Source organism: Bufo gargarizans, chromosome 1, assembly GCF_014858855.1.
Source record: "Bufo gargarizans isolate SCDJY-AF-19 chromosome 1, ASM1485885v1, whole genome shotgun sequence".
Classification (NCBI taxonomy): Eukaryota; Metazoa; Chordata; class Amphibia; order Anura; family Bufonidae; genus Bufo; species Bufo gargarizans.
Genome location: NC_058080.1, coordinates 275,924,297 through 275,947,557, shown reverse-complemented (window position 1 = coordinate 275,947,557; position 23,261 = coordinate 275,924,297). Strand labels below are relative to the sequence as shown.

The 23,261-nt window shown below is 47.2% G+C and overlaps 1 protein-coding gene across 1 annotated transcript in view; it reads right to left on the bottom strand.

Annotated features, from left to right (window-relative positions):
* The window catches only part of SCARB2 (scavenger receptor class B member 2), an 81,223-nt gene extending 58,369 nt beyond the window's left edge, over positions 1-22,854 (bottom strand). The window contains exons 1-2 of the mRNA XM_044303629.1: positions 22,536-22,854; positions 17,537-17,694 (exon numbers count right to left, since the gene is read on the bottom strand). Of these exons, the coding sequence (XP_044159564.1) occupies positions 17,537-17,694; positions 22,536-22,652 (275 nt within the window). The 5' untranslated portion in view covers positions 22,653-22,854. The remainder of the gene's footprint in view (positions 1-17,536; positions 17,695-22,535) is intronic.
* Between the last annotated feature and the right edge of the window lie 407 nt (positions 22,855-23,261).

The window sequence follows — 23,261 nt, the reverse complement described above, 5'->3', positions numbered from 1 at the left end:
ATCTCATCAGCACACACGGTAATGGAAATTAGTATGTAGACAAAGGAATATATCATTAATTCTTATTATACCCAAAGGTGACATGGGGAACCCTTGGGATTCACAGCCTGAGCATCAAGCTACTGACTCTAGCGGGGAACTATTTTTGCATAGCCTCTAATTACACTGTTTTCTTCTATGCAATGTAATTACATTATTAAGATATCCAGTAACTCCTGGCAGTCTAGTATTGCAAACCACAAACGTCATAATTTGATGGTCACCACACAAATAAATAACATATATAAATACATAATACATTTCCTAAAACCATCTGAAGTAATTATAGGGGATATCCAGCCATGCGTTTTTTAACTATTTAGAAAGTAATAAAATAAGTCATACTCACCTTTCCAAACCCCACATCACTCCTGTTCAATTTACTTCCCGCTCCATAGATTATGTCTCGCCATGGGCATGGGCAGCCACAGTGCTGACCTCGGTAGTGATGACTTGTGACCACTACAGCCGGTGACTGCAACAGTCAGGATGTCCTCCATGGGGTAGTCAGAACAGAATCTAGTGGAGGCCCGGGAAGCATCGAACTAGAAGCAGCAGGGGTTGGGTAAAGCGAGTTTGACTATTATTTTGTGACATCATATAGTGTTTTATTTTTTATATATATATATATATATATATATATATATATATATGGCTGAACTACAAATACAGTGAAGGAGTTTAAGCATGCATGGGATAGGCATAAGGCTTCATATAAGATAGGGCCAGGGGCTATTCATAGTATTCAGTATATTGGTCAGACTAGATGGGCCAAATGGTTCTTATCTGCCGACACATTCTATGTTTCTAACAACCCCTTTAACCACTTCAGCCCCGCTAGCTGAAACCCCCTTAATGACCAGGCCACTTTTTACACTTCTGCACTACACTACTTTCACCGTTTATTGCTCGGTCATGCAACTTACCACCCAAATGAATTTTACCTCCTTTTCTTCTCACTAATAGAGCTTTCATTTGGTGGTATTTCATTGCTGCTGACATTTTTACTTTTTTTGTTATTAATCTAAATTTAACGATTTTTTGGCCAAAAAATGACATTTTTCACTTTCAGCTGTAAAATTTTGTAAAAAAAACGACATCCATATATAAATTTTTCGCTAAATTTATTGTTCTACAGGTCTTTGATAAAAAAAAAAATGTTTGGGCAAAAAAAAAAAAATGGTTTGGGTAAAAGTTATAGCGTTTACAAACTATGGTACAAAAATGTGAATTTCCGCTTTTTGAAGCAGCTCTGACTTTCTGAGCACCTGTCATGATTCCTGAGGTTCTACAATGCCCAGACAGTAGAAAACCCCCACAAATGACCCCATTTCGGAAAGTAAACACCCTAAGGTATTCGCTGATGGGCATAGTGAGTTCATAGAACTTTTTATTTTTTGTCACAAGTTAGCGGAAAATGATGATTTTTTTTATTTATTTATTTTTCTTACAAAGTCTCATATTCCACTAACTTGCGACAAAAAATAAAAAATTCTAGGAACTCGCCATGCCCCTCACGGAATACCTTGGGGTGTCTTCTTTCCAAAATGGGGTAGTTATACTGCCCTGGCAATTTAGGAGCCCAGATGTGTGAGAAGTAGTTTGCAATCAAAATCTGTAAAAAATGACCGGTGAAATCCGAAAGGTGCACTTTGGAATCTGGGTGAGATAAATATCTTGGCAAAAGACAACTTTTCCAATTTTCTTATACAAAGTTGGCATTTAACCAAGATATTTATCTCACCCAGCATGGGTATATGTAAAATGACACCCCAAAACACATTGCCCAACTTCTCCTGAGTACGGCGATACCACATGTGTGACACTTTTTTGCAGCCAAGGTGGGCAAAGGGGCACACATTCCAAAGTGCACCTTTCGGATTTCGCAGGCCATTTTTTACACATTTTGATTGCAAAGTACTTCTCACACATATGGGCCCCTAAATTGCCAGGGCAGTATAACTACGCCACAAGTGACCCCATTTTGGAAAGAAGACACCCCAAGGTATTCCGTGAGGGGCATGGCGAGTTCCTAGAATTTATTATTTTTTGTCACAAGTTAGTGGAATATGAGGATTTGTAAGAAAAAAAATAAAAAATAAAAAATATCATCATTTTCCGCTAACTTGTGACAGAAAATAAAAAAATCTAGGAACTCGCCATGCCCAACACGGAATACCTTGGGGTGTCTTCTTTCCAAAATGGGGTCACTTGTGGCGTAGTTATACTGCCCTGGCAATTTAGGGGCCCATATGTGTGAGAAGTACTTTGCAATCAAAATGTGTAAAAAATGGCCTGCGAAATCCGAAAGGTGCACTTTGGAATGTGTGCCCCTTTGCCCACCTTGGCTGCAAAAAAGTGTCACACATGTGGTATCGCCGTACTCAGGAGAAGTTGGGGAATGTGTTTTGGGGTGTCATTTTACATATACCCATGCTGGGTGAGAGAAATATCTTGGCAAAAGACAACTTTTCCCATTTTTTTATACAAAGTTGGCATTTGACCAAGATATTTATCTCACCCAGCATGGGTATATGTAAAATGAAGCCTAGATGCGCAAAGCGGCCCAAATTCCTTTTAGGAGGGCATTTTTAGACATTTGGATCCCAGACTTCTTCTCACGCTTTCGGGCCCCTAAAAAGCCAGGGCAGTATAAATACCCCACATGTGACCCCATTTTGGAAAGAAGACACCCCAAGGTATTCAATGAGGGGCATGGCGCGTTCATAGAATATTTTTTTTTGGCACAAGTTAGCGGAAATAGATTATTTTTTGGTATTTTCTCACAAAGTCTCCCTTTCCGCTAACTTGGGACAAAAAATTCAATCTTTCATGGACTCAATATGCCCCTCACGGAATACCTTGGTGTCTCTTCTTTCCGAAATTGGGTCACATGTGGGGTATTTATACTGCCCTGGCATTTTAGGGGCCCTAAAGCGTGAGAAGAAGTCTGGAATATAAATGTCTAAAAAATTTTACGCATTTGGATTCCGTGAGGGGTATGGTGAGTTCATGTGAGATTTTATTTTTTGACACAAGTTAGTGGAATATGAGACTTAGTAAGAATATACAAAAAAAAAAAAAAAAAACACAATTTCCGCTAACTTGGGCCAAAAAAAATGTCTGAATGGAGCCTTACAGGGGGTGATAAATGACAGGGGGGTGATCAATGACAGGGGGGTGATCAGGGAATCTATATGGGTGATCACCCCCCTGTAAGGCTCCATTCAGACGTCCGTATGTGTTTTGCGGATCCGATCCATGTATCCGTGGATCCGTAAAAATCATACGGATGTCTGAACGGAGCCTGACAGGGGGGTGATCAATGACAGGGGGGTGATCAGGGAGCCTATATGGGGTGATCATGGGTGATCAGGGGTTCATAAGGGGTTAATAAGTGACGGGGGGGGTGTAGTGTAGTGTTTTGTGGTACTTTACACAGCTACCTGTGTCCTCTAGTGGTCGATCCAAACAAAAGGGACCACCAGAGGACCAGGTAGCAGGTATATTAGATGCTGTTATCAAAACAGCGTCTAATATACCTGTTAGGGGTTAAAAAAAATTGCATCTCCAGCCTGCCAGCGAACGATCGCCGCTGGCAGGCTGGAGATCCACTCGCTTACCTTCAGTTCCTGTGAACGCGCGCGCCTGTGTGCGCGCGTTCACAGGAAATCTCGGCTCTCGCGAGATGACGCGTATATGCGTCACTCTGCGCAGGGCTGCCGCCTCCGGACCGCACATCTGCGTTAGGCGGTCCGGAGGCGGTTAAAAAGGATTGTTCCATCAGGACAATCCATATCCATACATCCTCTATAAGAATAGCTGGGCATGAGAGCAGGGAGAGAAGGTGCTCAGACATAACTCCAATGATAACAATTAGAGACAAGCAGGCTGCTTCCCAACTGACCAAACTGGAAATACTGATGATATCATAGATACATGGGCCTGTTCACACATGTTCTGCAGTTCAAGTGCCAACAGCAGGTAAAGTGCAGGTTTCTACTTGCCAAGCACTCGAGACACGATTGGGTTTAGGGTGAAGGACTGCTGAGAGCAGAGACAACTTTTATACTCAAGATTAATTTACATTTCCCAAAAACACCTATATGCAGTCATTTTAAATACTGTACCAGAAACATCCCAAAAAGCAGCAGATCCAGCTTCCCATAAAAATAATTATTTATTTATAGCAGATAAAATCCAAACATCAGTGTAATCTACGCAAATCCACTTCTTATAGACTAGGGCAGTGTTGGCGAACCTATGGCACGGGTGCCAGAGGTGGCACTCAGAGCCCTCTCTGTGGGCACCCACACCATGGAAAAAGTCTATGGTGTACCAATATGCCTTAGCCTTTCCCTGCCATTCATCAGCACAGGGCACATTATGAACAGCGCAGGCAGCGCACTGAATGTAGGGAGGCTGTTGTAGCTAAATGATAAAGTACATAGAGGATATACTATATTGGAGTGTTGTATTCAGGGCAAATTGCCGTGTTGGCACTTTACGATAAATAAGTGGGTTTTGGGTTACAGTTTGGGCACTCGGTCTTAAAAAGGTTCACCATGACTGGACTAGGGTATGATCACATATAATCAAATGATTCCCAACACCTGTTCCTTCAACAAAGGAAAAAACATTCCCCTTCAGAAAACAGCACATTCCCCTTCAGAAAACAAACTGCAGGGAATACTACTCTCCTGGCCACGTCCTGTCATCCACCACGTTATTAAAAACATTCCGAAAGGAGAACTGATCAGGACTAGGCGTCATTGTTCGAATGTCAATATTTTTGATCTTGAAGCAGACAAGGTTGTCATGAGATTAGCGACGAGACAATAGACAGAGCAGAGTATTACACATGCAAAACAATGGGCGCTTATGCGGGATAGAAAGGCTTTACTATTTCCATATACGGATAAAGAAAGGATGGGTGGCAAAAGGAGAGATAAATCCAATAAAGCTAATAATCAAAAGAACACACCCATTACTTTTGTTACAGGTTATAGCAGGGAATATACACAGATCTGTAACATTATTCGGCAACATTTACCTGTGCTCAACTATGACAAAGAATAGGCTAAGGCTACTTTCACACTTGCGGCAGGATTCCGGCAGGCAGTTCCGTCGCCGGAACTGCCTGACGGATCCGTCAAAACGCATGCAAACTGATGGCATTTGTCTTACAAATGCATTGAAATGCCGGATCCGTCTCTCCGATGTCATCCAGAAAAACAGATCCAGCATTTATTTTTTCAAATTTTTTGCTGTCTGAGCATGCGCAGACCGCAATGCCGGATCAATTTTGGCGGAACGCTACGGCATTAATGCATGTCAATGGGAGAAAATGCCGGATCCGGCAAGTGTACCGGAATTTGGACGGAGATAAAACCGCAGCATGCTGCAGTATTATATCCGCCCTGAAAAGTGAAAAAGACTGAACTGAAGACATCCTGAACGGATTGATCTCCATCGAGAATGCATTAGGATAAAACTGATCAGTTCTTTTCCGGTATAGAGTCCGTAGAACTCAATGCCGGAAAAGAAAACGCTAGTGTGAAAGTACCCTAGTATTGTCTCAGCGGGAGTGAAATTTGCAGCAAGGAGGGCCCCTACCATAGGCCAGAAAGTCAGCCCTAGTCTATTTCATAATCGTTCAGAGAATATACCCACTTGGCTGACTTGTAAGGGAAGTTTTAAATGTGGCAGCAATAGATGCTGTAATTACATGAACGTCTGCCAGACTGTTACCTACAGCAAATGGCACCAGTTATAGGATACAACAATACATGAATTGTAACACTGAGTATGCCGTTTATGTCATTACTTGCTGCAATATGTAGGTTGTACCACTAAACAGCTTAAGGTCAGAATTAGGAAACACTTGTCTGACATCCCACATTACAAAACACTTTCCATTGTTCACAAAGGTAGTATTACTGCGTCTGAAAGGGTTTCTTTACCTATTAGAGGGGCAACCACAGACAGAAGCTCCTAAGTAGAGAAGCCTTCTGGATGTTCAGATTAGGGACTTGTGTTCAAGGTGGTCCGAATAGAAAATATGATCGTGTTCTTCAGTATAAATGATTGTTTTCATGAAACTTGGATCCCTTCTGGATCATTGCATCTTTATTCCACCCCTGTTTTCAGCACTGGTTTTTCCTTTGTTGAAGGAACAGGTGTTGGGAATCATTTGATTATATGTGATCATACCCTGGTCTATAAGAAGTGGATTTGCTTTAGTTTTAATATATCACGATGAAGGACAACATGTCTATGGTCCGAAACGCGTAGACTACACTGATCTGCTATAAATAAAGAATTCTTTTTATGGGAAGCTGGATCTGCTGCTTTTTGGGGATTTGTCTGACCTTGTCCAGGTGCCTCCAGACTACACAGGTGAGCGCCGCAGTGTTAGCTTTGTCTGTGTACCAGAAACATGTTACAAATAGACTGAAAGGTGCTGAGAAACACTTCAGAAAATAAAGTGCCCTAATCACCATGAAACATCTTAAATATATCCCATTATATGACTTATGGAACCCTTTTCCACTGGTTAATACTGAGTTTTCTATCCCATAGACATAACCATTATTCCTACAATAGTCAGGTAAAAGTAATGTACACCTTTGCAACCAATGCATCTAAAAAAAAAAATTAAATTACATTTTTGGTGAAGAATGAGAAATCAGTCATCACTTGGTATTTAGGTGTGTTTCGGTTACTACATATTTCCCACATTGCAGCATCACGTGGCTGCTATCTCCATGACACCAGTGAGCTGTATAGCAATTACCTCTCATTACACAGATGTCAGTGGGCGGAGCACACAACTAAGCCCCTCCCACAGTGATGAAAATTGAGACCGAGAGACATAAACCTCATTTTAAAGGTGTTGTCGGTACAGATATTGAAGACCTATGCTCAGGACAGGTCATTCAAATAAATGGGTCCGCACCCATTCCGCAAAATTGCAGTACGGATACAGTGTATAGTTTCCAGCACCGCAGCCGCCCGGTACAGATATTGCTAACCTATCCTGTATCTGTACCCCAGACAACTTTCTCATCATTACGGAGCATTCACACGACCGTGTTGGTTTTGCAGTCCGCAAATCACGGATCCGTGTTTTCCGTATGTCTTCAGTTATCTTTCTGTTTCTGTTCCGCAAGTCCGTATGATACGGATGTGGTGCTTCCGTGTGTCATCCGTTTTTCACGGTCCGCAAAAAACTGAAAAGGGGTTTCCTAGATTGTTTTCAGTCCAGGGGTCCGCAAAAAACGGATGACATACGGATGCATTTCCGTGTGCTATCCATTTTTTACGGACCCATTGACTTTCTATGGGGCCACGGACCGCAATTTGCGGCCAAGTATAGGACATAAATAAAAGGAACAGACATACGGAACGGACAGCACATGGATGACAATGAAAGGCATTCCACAATTTTTGCGGACCCATAGAAATGAATGTGTCCGTGCATTGTCCGCAAAAATTGCAGAACGGACGCGGAAGAAAAACACGGTCGTGTGAATGCTCCCTTTCTGGTGTCCTGTTAGCACCCTGCAGGGGGTGGTCACGCTGTCTACATATACAGGATTTCTAACGCTGACTCTGAAGTGGCTCAGGACAGCACTAATCCTCATCTGCGGACTAGCAGAGCAGAGAATCTTTGTAATGGCACTATTAAAACTTTGGGAGCATGTATAGCTCCAGGACTTTGGACCTGGAGTGATCCTTTAAGCAAATCTGCAAAAGGTTTATAAAAAAAATCCCATGATTTTATTTCTACGGCTTCTATGCAGACCTATGCTTCTCCGTGGTAACAGACAGCAAACACACTGTGTAGTCTGATCCTGCGGTCATACACCCTATTATCTCAGGGACAGATGAAGTGTAAAAGGAGCAGTTGTTGACTGTTACAACGAGACCTTTTATAGGAATAGAAACAAACAATAGGACATTTTTAATTAAAACTTGCATCATTTTTATCAGTTAAAGGGGTTTTCTGGGGTGTTTTACACTGATGATCTATCCTCTTTATACGTCATCAGTATCTGATTGGTGGGGGTGCAACACCTGGGACCCCCACCAATCAGCTGTTTTAGAAGGCAACTGTACTCCTGTGAGCGCCGCAGCCTTGTCCCTGCCCACCAAGCACAGAGATATAGCAGGTGTGCTTAGGATTGGAACTTCTATGGGGCTGAGCTGCTCCTAGGCCACGTGACGTCACCTATACAGAGGACAGGTCATCAGTGTAAAACTCCTGAAAAAAACCTTTTAAAGGGTTTCTACTCTAATTTCAGAAATGCCATACACTGACTGGTAATGGAATAAGAAAGACGAAGACGTTACAGGGCTTACCTGAGCATGCACATAGAAACTCCCATGTGTAACACATATAATGTGTCCTGTGCATATGCGCAGTAGATGATGCAGCCGACATATTTGGACACCATGGGCACCCATGATTTGCTTACATACAGTACAATACCCATGAGCAATGGTGGTTACTTCACGGTGAGAGAAACCCTGAAGCGTTTTAGCATTACTTTTATGTCAGTGTATGGCATTGCTGTAATTTTTAGCAGACAGCGGACAACCCCTTTCAGGCATTTATGGACAATTTACCAAAAATAGCTGACAAGGTAGGCACAAATTTCTAAGGGGTTGTCCAGCTTTAAATCAATTTTCGCCAGACCCCCCTCCTTCAGACCTGTAGAGGAAAGGATACGTACATGCTCCACGTTGCTGAGTTTTGGCTTCCTTGGTTCACCACGCTCCGCCTCCCAGCTTGTCCTGAAGGGTCACGAGCAGCGCAGCCAGTAATTGGCCAGAGTGGCCATGTGTCACTGGATCGCATGCCTCTAGGGGGACACAACACAACTGTGGCCAGTCATTGGCTGCAGCGGCACACAAGAACCCATCCATTCCTGAAGCTGACAAGCAGGAAACCAGAGCGCAGCGAACCGAATGAGCCGAAACCTGGCAGCAGGAAGCAGGTAAGTATCCTTTCCACCACAGGCCCGGGGGCTGAGACCGGCAAAAATTGTTTTAAAGCTGAACCATACCTTTAATAATTACAATTAGCTCTATACTAAACTTGATAAAAAGCAAGAAATTTAGAATTTGAAACTCTGTGTGTATGCCCAGTGCGGCTAGCTAGGTGAACTTCTCCAAGGTAACAGCCGTGCAGTCTAGAAGGTTTCCTTGGTCTTGTCATGACAAAAAAATTAAACACGTTGCAAAATAATCTTGACAGTTGTCTTTATTATATGATAGTTTTCCTATTTTCTATACTGGAACTTAAAGTATCTGCAATAATGTAAGATACTGAATGCTGAGAATGGTCTACCAGGTCCAACAGCGGCAACTACTTCTTGGTGAGGTCAGCAATGCAGTGACAAGCGGTGGTTCAATAACCACTTCCTTTCCTTGCACACACTCACGAGTAATCGTGACAGCACTGGATTCCTGTAAAACAGCTTCACGTCGTTTCATAGTGTGCACGGCCTACCTGTCTTTTCTCCGGGAATCAATATAATGGTCTGCTCTTTTATCCAGAAACAGCTCCATTCCTGTCCATGAGCTACATCTGCTCAGCCCCAGTAGCCTACAGACAAGAATATCGCTGTTTCTGGAACAAAAAAGAGATTCAATAAGCTAAAGATGATGTACCCTATGTCGGTATTTTATGATTCTGCACAACGTAAATGGACTTATCAGTTTAACTGCATATACATATGGTTAGAAACATACAAAGGTTGGATTTATGTCATTTTCCATTATCAATCTGTATTTTTTTTACAAGAATATGCTAGCCAATCTTATTCTTATGCAGTAGTGTATTATACTGTCAGTGCTATACTGACAGGCACCAGCAGGTACTCCTAATACACATATTGTGAAGGCAGGTCTGGGGCCTTTATTAGGCCCCAGGCTGTCATGCAGAGACTTTGGCAACCCATGATCTCATTTTCAGGATTGCCGATGGTTCACAGAGGGAGCCCCGTTCCGCTAAACTACTTAGATAGCGCAGTCGCTATTGACCAGGGCATCTAAGGGGTTAAACAGCCTGGATCGTTGCATCTTCTGATCTGGGCTGCTAGGGCAGGAGCCCAGGTCTCACGTGAGAGCTGAGCCCCCACTCTCTGCTGCACAGGAGAGCTGTGCAGCGCTTCTACTGGGGCTTAGCTTAAAGGGGTTATCCCATCTTAGACAATGGGGGCATATCCTCAAAGAATCAGCTTCTGTCCATTGTGTCTATGGACCATGGGGCTGATGTAAAGCATATTTCTAAATGCCCTCTAAATGCTGTTAAGAACAGCTCAGGCAAGATGGTCGCCCCCATAATCATGTTCAAGAAATAGAATTAAAAAAAATGCAATCAGAAAATAAATATAATTTTAACTGGCAAAAAAAGGAGATTTTTGTATAACTTACCAGTTAAATCTCTTTCTCGCTCTTCCTTGGGGGACACAGACCTTGGGTATAGCTCAGCTCCCTAGGAGGCGTGACACTAAGTAAAACTGTTAAGCCCCTCCTCCATCAGCTATACCCTCAGCCTGGAGATAGAGGCTACCAGTTGCGTGTCCAAGTAGTGAAAGGATAACAACCAATAACGGAAACAACCAGCCAGCAACCCAACGGGGCGCCAGACCATAACCCTGTAACCAAACACAGAAGGGTGGGTGCTGTGTCCCCCAAGGAAGAGCGAGAAAGAGATTTAACTGGTAAGTTATACAAAAATCTCCTTTTCTCGCCCATTTTCCTTGGGGGACACAGACCTTGGGACGTTCAAGAGCAGTCCAAGAAGGGAGGGACCACAAACCCAAGGCGGAACACCACCAGAGCATCAGGAAACCGCTGCCTGCAAAACCAGGCGGCCCAAAGCAGCATCCGCTGATGCATGCGTATGCACCCTATAGAACTTTGTGAAAGTGTGCAGAGAGGACCAAGTGGCTGCTTTGCACAACTGTTCAGCCGAGGCCCGATGCCTCTGCGCCCAGGAAGCTCCGACTGCTCTGGTGGAATGAGCAGTGACGCCGAAAGGCGGAGGTCTGCCCTTGGCTCGATAAGCCTCAGACACCGCCAGTTTAATGAAACGGGCAATAGCCACCTTGGAGACCGCCAACCCTTTGCGCGAACCCTCCGGAACCACAAACAGGGAGTCCGTGCGCCGAAAGGACCCGGTGACCTCCAAGTAAATCCTCAACGCCCTGACCACATCCAGACGGTGCAGTTCCCGTTCTCTGGGGTGGGAAGGAGAGGGACAGAGCGACGGAAGGACGATGTCCTCATTGATGTGAAAGGCGGAGACCACCTTTGGCAGGAAAGTCGGGACAGGCCGAAGCACAACCTTATCCTGGTGGAAGATCAGGAAAGGTTCGGAGCAAGAAAGAGCCGCTAACTCCGACACCCGTCGGAGAGACGTGACGGCCACAAGAAAGATGACCTTGCAGGACAGAAGGCGAAGGGAGACCTCCCGTAAAGGCTCGAAGGGGGCTGATTGGAGCGCCGAGAGCACCACATTCAGGTCCCAGGAAGGAACTGGAGGGCGGTACGGCGGAACAGAGTGAGCCACCCCTTGTAAAAAGGTCTTAATTGGCCCTAGAGGGGCCAGGGGACGCTGGAGAAGAATAGACAGCGCCGAAATCTGACCCTTCAGAGAACTGAGGCACAGCCCCAGGTCCAGACCCGACTGGAGGAAGGACAGGATTGTGGGAAGAGAAAACCGGAGAGGTGGGATGCTCCGGGACTCACAGAACCCCAGATAGGACCTCCAAACCCGATAGTAGATCCTAGAGGATACGGGCTCTAGGATCATGGTGCGGACTACGTCCGCGGAGAAACCCCGTCGCGTTAAGACGGCGGTCTCAATAGCCACGCCGTCAAACGTAGCGAGCCTAAATGCTCGTGGAAGATCGGTCCCTGAGAGAGAAGGTCTTCCCTGGAGGGCAGTGGCCACGGTGCGTCTGCCAACAGCAACATTAGGTCGGCGTACCAAGACCGGCGGGGCCAATCCGGGGCGATTAGAATCGCGGGGACGCCCTCTGCCGCGATCCTCCGAAGAACCCGTGGCAGGAGGGGAAAAGGAGGAAAGACGTACAGAAGGGAGAATTCGCGCCACGGAAGGACGAGCGCGTCGGCGCCGTATGCCTTCGGGTCCCGTGCCCTGGCCAGGTATAGGGGGACCTTGTGGTTGAATTTGGAGGCCATGAGGTCCACGTCGGGGCGACCCCAGCGAAGACAAAGGGCTTCGAACACCTCTGGGTGCAGGGACCATTCTCCCGGGTCGATGGTGGACCGGCTGAGGAAATCCGCCGCCCAGTTGTCCACCCCCGGGATGTAAATCGCAGATAAGGCCGGCACGTGCGTCTCCGCCCAGAGGAGAATGAGGGTCACCTCTTGCATCGCTGCAGCGCTGCGAGTGCCTCCCTGATGGTTTATGTATGCCACAGCCGTGGCATTGTCCGATTGGATCCGAACAGGGTGGCCCCTCAGCAGATGGGTCCAGTGTCTGAGGGACAGAAGAATCGCCCTCAGTTCCAGAATATTGATTGGAAGTCTGGACTCCGATAGAGACCAAACGCCCTGGACGGACCGGGGAGGGAAAACCCCCCCCCACCCCCGTAAGCTGGCATCTGTGGTAATCACCAGCCAGTTCAGTGGACGGAAGGACTTCCCCCTTAGAGGGATATGCAACCACCAGCCGAGGGAAGCCCGAGCCAGGGGAGGCAGAAGAAAGGTCCTGTCCAGACTCCTCGGTGATTTGTCCCAGGCCGACAGAATTGCCCTCTGAAAGGTGCGGGATCGGAATTGTGCGAACGGCACCGCTTCGAAACAGGCAACCATCTTTCCCAACAACCGCATGCTGGATCTGAGGGAAGGGCGGTGATGACGGAGGAGACTGCGAACCGACCCGCGAAGGGCCAGACGCTTGTCCGACGGAAGGCGGACCTCCGCCAACTCTGTATCCAGGAGCATCCCCAGGAAGATCAGCCGTCTGGAGGGGGTAAGGGAAGATTTGGGGTGGTTGATAATCCAACCGAACCGCGTCAGGGTCTCCAGAGTGAGTTCCACACTGCGGGATGTCTGAGAGAAGGAGGGTGCCTTGACCAGGATGTCGTCCAAGTATGGGAGAAGAAAAACACTTCTTGAACGTAGAAGGGCCAAGACAGGGGCCAGGACCTTGGTGAACACTCGAGGAGCCGTCGCCAGACCAAAGGGAAGGGCGACGAATTGGAAGTGATCGTCCCACACCGCGAAGCGCAGGAAGCGGTGATGACATGGAGCAACCGGAACGTGGAGGTATGCATCCTGAATGTCGATTGAGGCCATGAAATCCCCTCTTTCCAGGGAGGCCACTGCGGACCTGAGAGACTCCATCCGGAATCTCTGCAGTCGGAGAAAACGGTTCAGGCGTTTTAGGTCCAAGATCGGACGCACTGAGCCTTCCTTCTTGGGAACCACAAAGAGGTTCGAGTAGAACCCCCTGAACCTTTCCGTCGGAGGCACGGGGGCGACGACACCCTTGTCCATTAGAGAGTGAATGGCCGCGAAGAAGGCGGCCACTCGTACGGGATCTCGCGGAGGACGGGATCGGAAGAAACGGTCTGGCGGAATGGACGCAAATTCGATTTTGTATCCGCAAGATACAATCTCGAGCGCCCATGCGTCTGAGATGTGGGCCCGCCATACGTTCCTGAATAGGAGAAGGCGGCCCCCCACCCGGGTGGGTGGGGGCGCACCTTCAGGCAGAGGGCTGCTGGCCTGTGGGAGCCCGTGCAAGCTGGGACTTGCGCCAGGTAGGTTGCGTCCGAAAAAACGGCTTCTTGCGTCTATCCTGGGCTGGGCCAGAGGAAGAAGAACTGGCCGCGGGTCTAGACCCGGTGGGCTTGCGAAAGGACCGAAAATGGGACGAACCAGCGCGACCACGGGGGGCGCCCATTGGCCTGGACTGGGGGAGGTGAGTACTCTTCCCACCCGTGGCCTCTGATATAAGTTCGTCCAGACGGGTTCCGAACAGGCGGGAACCCGTGAATGGTAGGCCGGCCAAAGAGCGTTTGGAAGCGGCGTCCGCCGCCCAAACCTTCAGCCAGAGTTCCCTCCTGACAGAAACTGCCAGGGCAGAGGAACGGGCAATGAGGGCACCCGCATCAAGGGAGGCCTCACAGACGAATTTTCCGGCCTGAACAATTAGTTGGGCTAAGGAACGGAGGTCCTGAACAGGGACGTCCGACCCTAACTCCCGTTCCAGTTGCAAACCCCATTCAGAGACCGCTTTGCCAACCCAGGCGGAGGCAAAGACCGGTCTAAGGGCCGAACCAGAGGCAGTAAATATGGCCTTGGAGAGGGATTCCGTACGACGGTCCTCAACAGACTGGAGGGAAGATCCGTCCTGTACAGGAATAGTAGTGCTTTTGGACAGGCGAGCCACGGGAGGATCAACCTTAGGCGGGGATGTCCACGTGGTCACAGAATCCGCTGGAAAGGGATAACAAATGTCCAGCTTTTTGGGTGTAATAAAGCGGACGTTAGGCCGAGTCCAAGCCTTGGATACCACAGAAGAAAAATCAGCGTGTATGGGAAAAACCTTGGAGGCCTGTTTGGGGCGGAGAAAGGACACGCCGGCCTGTTCAGAGCTGGGGGGGTCATCGTGTAGCTGAAAGGTATCACGGATGCTAGTGACAAGATGCCCCACCGCGGACGCCAATTTGGACGGAAGCTCTGAGTCCATGTCCACGTCCGAATCCGCCAGTTCTCCCTCAGAAAGCGTATCCCTTTGAGAGGATAGACTTGACTGAGCTCGCACGCATGGCGGAGAGAGCGAAGCATCTGGAGAAGATGTGCGCTCAACCCTTGAACGTTTCTGAGTATGCCGGGCCCTGGAAGATTCGCTGGGAGGCAGGGAACCAGTGGGGGCGGCAGAAACGGTAGTCCCAGCGGGTGCGACAGGGATTGTGGCAGCCTGCGGGAGAGGCGGTCTATCCACGAGACGGCCCACTACGTGTGTAAGGCTTTCCACCGCCTGAGACAGAGACCTAGCCCAGTCAGGGGGTTCAGAGGCACCGGGGGGCGCAGCGGGAAGCGGGCCCTGCACTGGGGCCTGACATGCAAGGCAATGCGGCTCAGATTGCCCCCGCGGAAAAAGGTCCTTACAGGCGGTACAGGCATGGTACCAGGGTTTGGGGGCACCTGTGGGATCTGACATGCTGAAGTGTGGTTGTACTCTAATATAGAGACCACAAAGGGTTATAGCAGCTATGACCAGGAGGGTTAGGAGAGGGTTAACTGTCCTACCAGTGCCTCAGAAGAACGTCAGGAGATGGCCCAGATCAGCAGCAGCAGAGAAGCAGTGAACAGCAGTGAGCAGCAGAGAGCGCCCACAGAAGCCGAGCGATGTACACAGGAGGTTAGAGTCCCCCACCGTGTCCCAGCTTCCTGTCAGGAGTGAGGAAGCGCGGGAAACCTCAGCAGAAAGCACGGGGAACAAGCTCCGCCCCCTCCAGCGCTTGAAATGTCTCCTGTGAAGGAGAACGTAGCTCCGCCCCCAAAATGACGCGCGCGTAAGCCCCGCCCCCTGCCGGGACCGCTAAGCCCCGCCCCCCGTTCTCGGCGGGAAGGGGGAGAGAGAGAAGAGAAAAATGGAGTCAGCCCCGAATGAGGGGGAGGGGGGGAGAAAGATAGCAGCGTGGGGGGGAACGGCGTGGGGGTGCTGAGGATGCTGCTGTGCTGCATTGTCCTGCAGATGAGCGCTCAGAATGAGCGACCACGGGTGCCCCCCTTACCCAGAGGGGTAGATGCTGCAGATAGGGACGGGGTATGGGCTGGAATAGCCATCTCACCGTCCGACGTCTTCACCCTCAGTCCTTTCCAGCAGGGTCGCCCCTTCAGCCACTGGCACCGCAGTGGCAGGAAGCTGGAAGAGGGGCTTGGCGTGCGGGCGACCCCCTAGCTGGCGGGATGTAGGGGAGCCATTGCTGCCCAGATCCTCCTATTGCTTCTGTGGGGGAGGCAGCAGTGCAGATAAGTTGGCACTGGCGCAGCTCAACCCCGGGAGAGCAGAGAGGTCTAATGCGTCTCTGGTATCCCTAGGAAAAAATAAAATAACAAAATTAGAAGAAAAAGTAAAAATAACAAGGAGAAAACAGCCCTGCAGTAGCAGGGAGTGTCTTGCCTCCTTGGACACTAAGCTAAAACTGGTAGCCTCTATCTCCAGGCTGAGGGTATAGCTGATGGAGGAGGGGCTTAACAGTTTTACTTAGTGTCACGCCTCCTAGGGAGCTGAGCTATACCCAAGGTCTTCTGTGTCCCCCAAGGAAAATGGGCGAGAAATAATAATTGGTGGCACCTTCTCTTTAAGCTACATTCTTAGCATTTATAAGGCTACTTTTCACACTGGTGTTTCTGGGTCCGCTTGTGAGATCCGTTCAGGGCTCTCACATGGGGCCCAAAACAGATCAGTTTAGCCCCAATGCATTCTGAATGGATAAGGATCCGTTCAGAATGCATCAGTTTGCTTCCGTTCAGCCTTTATTCAGCTCTGATGCGGAGCCAAACAGATCCGTCCTGACTTACAATGTAAGTCAATGGGGACGGATCAGTTTTCACTGACACAATATGGTGCAATTGAAAACGGATCCGACTCCCATTGACTTTCAGTGTAAGTCAAAACGGATCCGTTTGCATTATCATGAAGAAAAAAAAAAAATGCAAACGGATCCGTTCTGAACGGATACAAGTGTTTGCATTATAGGTGTGGCTCTGTCTGTGCAGATACCAGACGGATCCGCAACTAACGCAGGTGTGAAAGTAGCCTAAGCTGTTAGAAAAGTACATATAAGGCCTCATGCACACGAATGTACTTTGTTTCCATGTCTGTTCCGTTTAGTTTTTTTTTTTGCGGATAGGATGTGGACCTATTTATTTCAATGGGTCCGCAAAAAATGTGGCCAGCACACCGTGTGCTCTCCACATCCGTACGTCCATTCCGTAGCCCCTGCAAAAAATATATGCATGTCGTATTCTTGTCTGTTTTGTGGACAAGGATAGGCATTGTTACAATGGATCCGCAAAAAAAAAGAATGCAACACGGATGTCACATGGACGTCATCTGTATTTTTGGCGGATCCGCATTTTGCGGACTGCAAAATACATTTGGTCGTGTGCATGTAGCCTAAGGACTACAGATCGAGCCATCAGAGCAGATTTCTGACAGATTCACTGTGAAGCAGAAAGCAACATTCTGCAGATGAACTGAAAGTGAAAGCTACAGAGGGAAAACATTAAGATTTTTATAAAGACCACTGAAAAATAATGATTTCTAGGCCAAAGTGAGTTAAAAGAAATAATTTTAAAAAAAATATCCCCAGAGGTGTCCATTGCCTTTAAGACATGTAAACTGGTAAAATCATCCATTCAATAAACTGTATATTGTCTGTGCGTTGCAGCAAGCATATCAAATTAACCCTACATTTTATATAATTCCACTTACCGGTAAGTATAGGGGCCGATTTCATCTACCACAGGCTTCTCTCCATCCAGGACCTCCAGTGGGTTAGTTACGTTAAAAAAATAGAATTGCATGTAGATTGGAGGAGGGGGGTTCACCCAGTTATTGAAGACCTCAGTCCCATTCTTTAATACTGTAGCCTGGAATAAAATGTATAGAATTACCAAACAGGTAAACTGGTAGAAAATACAGTTCAGCTGTATGGTCCAGGGGTGTGAAAGGTTCTACTGAAACCAGGAGAGGCCACGTCAGATCTTTCTCTAGGGTGACAGTGAGGCCACAGGTCTACAGGTATGGTCAAATTAGCAACCCTGTGCCATGTATCGCCCCCTCAGGCCCTGATCGAAATACAAGATACCAATTTTACCCAAACTGGTCCTTTGATGAAGGTCTATACACTTTTAGGCTTATTGCACACAAACGTGTGCGCTCCGTAGCCGTATTGCGGACCACATTTGCGGATCCGCAATACACGGGCACCGTTCCGCAGGCATTCCGCATCACGGATGCGGACCCATTCACTTCAATGGGTCAGCAAATCCAGAGATGCAGAATGGAAGCACAGAACGGAACCCTACGGGAGCACTACAGAATGCTTCCGTGGGGTTTCGTTCCATACTTCCGTTCCGCAAAAAGATAGAACATGTCCTATCTCTTTTTGTGGAACGGCCGGATCACGGACCCATAAAAGTGAATAGGCCCGCGATCCGCTGCGGCTGCCCCACGAAAAAAAAACCTCTCAGGCTATGAGCTGAGTGCTGCGATTGGCCAGCGCTACAGCCTGGGAGAAGTAGACGCTGGCAGGCTCCTCCCAGTTGAGCCGAAAATCTGAAGATACTGGAGCCTATACCGGGAAAACGGAGTGGCGCCCAGGGATAATAGTAAGTGCAGGGAGATCCCAGGGCGCCGCTCTCCATGTCTGTATGCTTAGTTTAGATTTTTTATTGTAGTGAAAGGTCCTCTTTAACCGCCTCAGGACCGCCATACGCAGGATTGCGTCCTGGCGTCGGCCCTGTTATTCCGAGTGGACGCGCCGGCGCGTCCTCTCACGAGAGGCGAGATTTCCTGTGAACGCGCGCACACAGGCCCGCGCGTTCACAGGAACGGAAGGTAAGCGAGTGGATCTTCAGCCTGCCAGCGGCGATCGTTCGCTGGCAGGCTGTAGATGCAATGTTTTTAACCCCTAACAGGTACATTAGACGCTGTTTTGATAACAGTGTCTAATATACCTGCTACCTGGTCCTCTGGTGGTCCTCTTTTGCTTGGATCGACCACCAGAGGACACAGGCAGCTCTGTAATAAGTAGCACCAAGCACCACACTACACTACACTACATCCCCCCCCCCCCCTCCAGTCACTTATTAACCCCTTATTAACCCCTGATCAACTCATATAGACTCCCTGATCACCCCCCTGTCATTGATCACCCCCCTGTAAGGCTCCATTCAGACATTTTTTGGGCACAAGTTAGCGGAAATTGATTTTTTTTGTTTTTTCTTACAAAGTCTCATATTCCACTAACTTGTGTCAAAAAATAAAATCTCACATGAACTCACCATACCCCTCACGGAATCCAAATGCGTACATTTTTTTAAACATTTATATTCCAGACTTCTTCTCACGCTTTAGGGCCCCTAAAATGCCAGGGCAGTATAAATACCCCACATGTGACCCCATTTTGGAAAGAAGACACCCCAAGGTATTCCGTGAGAAGCATATTGAGTCCATGAAAGATTTAATTTTTTGTCCCAAGTTAGCGGAAAGGGAGACTTTGTGAGGAAAAAAAAAAATATCAATTTCCGCTAACTTGTGCCCCAAATTTTTTTTTTCTATGAACTCGCCATGCCCCTCATTGAATACCTTGGGGTGTCTTCTTTCCAAAATGGGGTCACATGTGGGGTATTTATACTGCCCTGGCTTTTTAGGGGCCCTAAAGCGTGAGAAGAAGTCTGGGATCCAAATGTCTAAAAATGCCCTCCTAAAAGGAATTTGGGCCCCTTTGCGCATCTAGGCTGCAAAAAAGTGTCACACATCTGGTATCGCCGTACTCAGGAGAAGTTGGGGAATGTGTTTTGGGGTGTCATTTTACATATACCCATGCTAGGTGAGATAAATAATCTTGGTCAAATGCCAACTTTGTATAAAAGAAAATGGGAAAAGATGTATTTTGCCGAGAGATTTCGCTCACCCAGCATGGGTATATGTAAAAAGACACCCCAAAACACATTGCCCTACTTTTTCTGAGTATGGCGATACCACATGTGTGACACTTTTTTGCAGCCTAGGTGGGCAAATGGGCCCACATTCCAAAGAGCACCTTTCGGATTTCACAGGGCATTTTTTACAAATTTTGATTTCAAACTACTTCTCACGCATTTGGGCCCCTAAAATGCCAGGGCAGTATAACTACCCCACAAGTGACCCCATTTTGGAAAGAAGACACCCCCAGGTATTCCGTGAGGGGCATGGCGAGTTCATATAATTTTTAAATTTTTGTCACAAGTTAGCAGAAAATGATTTATTTTTAATTTAATTTTTTCTTACAAAGTCTCATATTCCACTAACTTGTGACAAAAAATAAAACTTCCATGAACTCACTATGCCCATCATGAAATACCTTGGGGTGTCTTCTTTCCGAAATGGGGTCACTTGTGGGGTAGTTATACTGCCCTGGCATTTTAGGGGCCCAAATGCATGCAAAGTAGTTTGAAATCAAAATGTGTAAAAAATGGCCTGTGAAATCCGAAAGGTGCTCTTTGGAATGTGGGCCCCTTTGCCCATCTAGGCTGCAAAAAAATGTCATACATGTGGTATCGCTGTACTCAGGAGAAGTTGGGGAATGTGTTTTGGGGTGTCATTTTACATATACCCATGCTGGGTGAGAGAAATATCTTGGTCAAATGCCAACTTTGTATAAAAAAAAAAAAAATGGGAAAAGTTTTCTTTTGCCAAGATATTTCTCTCACTCAGAATGGGTATATGTAAAATGACACCCCAAAACACATTCCCCACCTTCTCCTGAGTACGGCGATACCACGTGTTTTGGGGTGTCATTTTACATATACCCATGCTGAGTGAGAGAAATATCTTGGCAAAAGAAAACTTTTCCCATTTTTTTTATACAAAGTTGGCATTTGACCAAGATATTTCTCTCACCCAGCATGGGTATATGTAAAATGACACCCCAAAACACATTCCCCAACTTCTCCTGAGTACGGCGATACCAGATGTGTGACACTTTTTTGCAGCCTAGATGCGCAAAGGGGCCCAAATTTCTTTTAGGAGGGCATTTTTAGACATTTGGATCCCAGACTTCTTCTCACGCTTTAGGGCCCCTAAAAAGCCAGGGCAGTATAAATACCTCACAAGTGACCCCATTTCGGAAAGAAGACACCCCAAGGTATTTCATGAGGGGCATGGCGAGTTCATGGAAGTTTTTATTTTTTGTCACAAGTTAGTGGAATATGAGACTTTTTAAGGAAATAAAAAAATTTATCATTTTCCGCTAACTTGTGACAAAAAATAAAAAGTTCTATGAACTCACTATGCCCATCAGCGAATACCTTAGGGTGTCTACTTTCCGAAATGGGGTCATTTGTGGGGTTTTTCTACTGTCTGGGCATTGTAGAACCTCAGGAAACATGACAGGTGCTCAGAAATTGAGAGCTGCTTCAAAAAGCGTAAATTCACATTTTTGTACCTTAGTTTGTAAACGCTATAACTTTTACCCAAACCATTTTTTTGTACCCAAACATTTTTTTTTTTTAATCAAAGAAATGTAAAACAATAAATTTAGGGAAAAATTTATATATAGATGTCATTTTTTTGAAAAAGTTTACAACTGAAAGTGAAAAATGTCCTTATTTTGCAAAAATGTCATTAAATTTTGATTAATAACAAAAAATGTCAGCAGCAATGAAATACCACCAAATGAAAGCTCTATTAGTGAGAAGAAAAGGAGGTAAAATTCATTTGGGTGGTAAGTTGCATGACCGAGCAATAAACGGTGAAAGTAGTGTAGTGCAGAATTGTAAAAAGTGGTCTGGTCATTAAGGGGGTTTAAGCTAGGGGGGCTGAAGTGATTAAAGTCCAGAAAAACCTGAATGTGTGTCTGACCGAGCAATAAACGGTGAAAGTAGTGTAGTGCAGAATTGTAAAAAGTGGTCTGGTCATTAAGGGGGTTTAAGCTAGGGGGGCTGAAGTGATTAAAGTCCAGAAAAACCTGAATGTGTGTCTGCAGACGCAAGTCTGCCCCCAAGTATCCGTACGCCATAATTGTATCCTCGGAAATGAAATAATGGCACGTTCTGATGCAGAGGAATAGTCTGCTGTGTATCTTGCCACAGATCGGTGGTGAATCTACAGCTGTGGTGTGGCCTCACCACTCACATCACCCCTAGACACTGAACGGGTTAAATCCGTGGAATCAGCTTGCTGTGGATCTGAAAATCTGCCCCATGCCATGGTGCGGTTTCTGCCATGGGCTTTCATGCAGACCCGCTCTAATAGAGCGGATCTGCATGCGCCACTGAATAGAGCAGGCTCCTCCTATGGCGTTGTGACGGTATCAGCACCAAGAATGGACCTGCACATTCTTGGCGCGGTTTTTAAAAACCGAATGACAAAAACCCTTGGCCACATAAACTGCACACTGGCGAGGTGGTTTCAGCACAGACTGGGTCCGGTTTTCGATACAGAATCTGCACTGACAATCTGAAGAAATCTTGAGACCTGCAGCAAATCCACACCAAAAAGCGCAAGTAAAACACGCTGCTTAGGTCCGGAAACGCACAGAAAACCACACAGAAATCTGTATAGATTTTCTGTTAGTAAACCTGCACCCCTGTACAGCTACCCTCAAGCTTAGCCTGGGGAAGACCTTGAATTTTGGGGTTTCTTGTAGTTGCCCTAATGTCAAGGAATTGACAGGGGCTTGGGAGAAGTGACACAGTAGAATGCAGGGTATGAGGCAGATACCGACCTTCTTCACCTCTCCCTCCACAGTGTCCATGAAGGTGTGCGCCAGCAGCAGCACCACACTGACAATAAGCAGCAGCAGAGACAGCGCACCGCAGGAGTACATGGCCCAGCGCGCCATAGCACTGGTCCCAGCAGGAGCGACACCCGGTGACAGCAGCAGGCGACTTCAGTCCTGTGAGGGCACAGCACTACATGCTACTCGCCAGGACTGTGCTGTTTACAGGCTGAGGTCACGCCTCGCCAATAGCAGCGTCCGCCCAGCCTCCGTGTAATATGGTGTCAGGCCTATTTCACTTTCATATTCCCAGCTTTGTGAAGCTTCTTTCCCCCCTCAGGGCGCAGGACAATGACGCCTGCTTCTATGTGGAGCCGATGTAAAGCTTGGAGGCTGCACACGGTTACTGGCAGACAGCAGCTCAGGAGGACGTTATTAGAAGTCATTGAGTTCCCAGCACTGCCAGCTAGAATGCCACACTGATACCAGTCTCTTCCACTGCCTCACCAGCCATGATTCTTCATGGCCTCTTCCTGTGTCAGTCACAGACCCACCATTTCCAGAGCCCCCCCAGTGACCAGCCCAATTCCCCAGTGGTCCCCCACATAGTCAGCTGCAGCCCCCATTACCAGAATGTAGTGAAGGGGGGGTCTGCTGAAGGGTTAATAACTACTGTGAAAGGACTGCAGGTGCAGACATGTCCTCTACAAGACTGGGGATAATCTGCAGGTG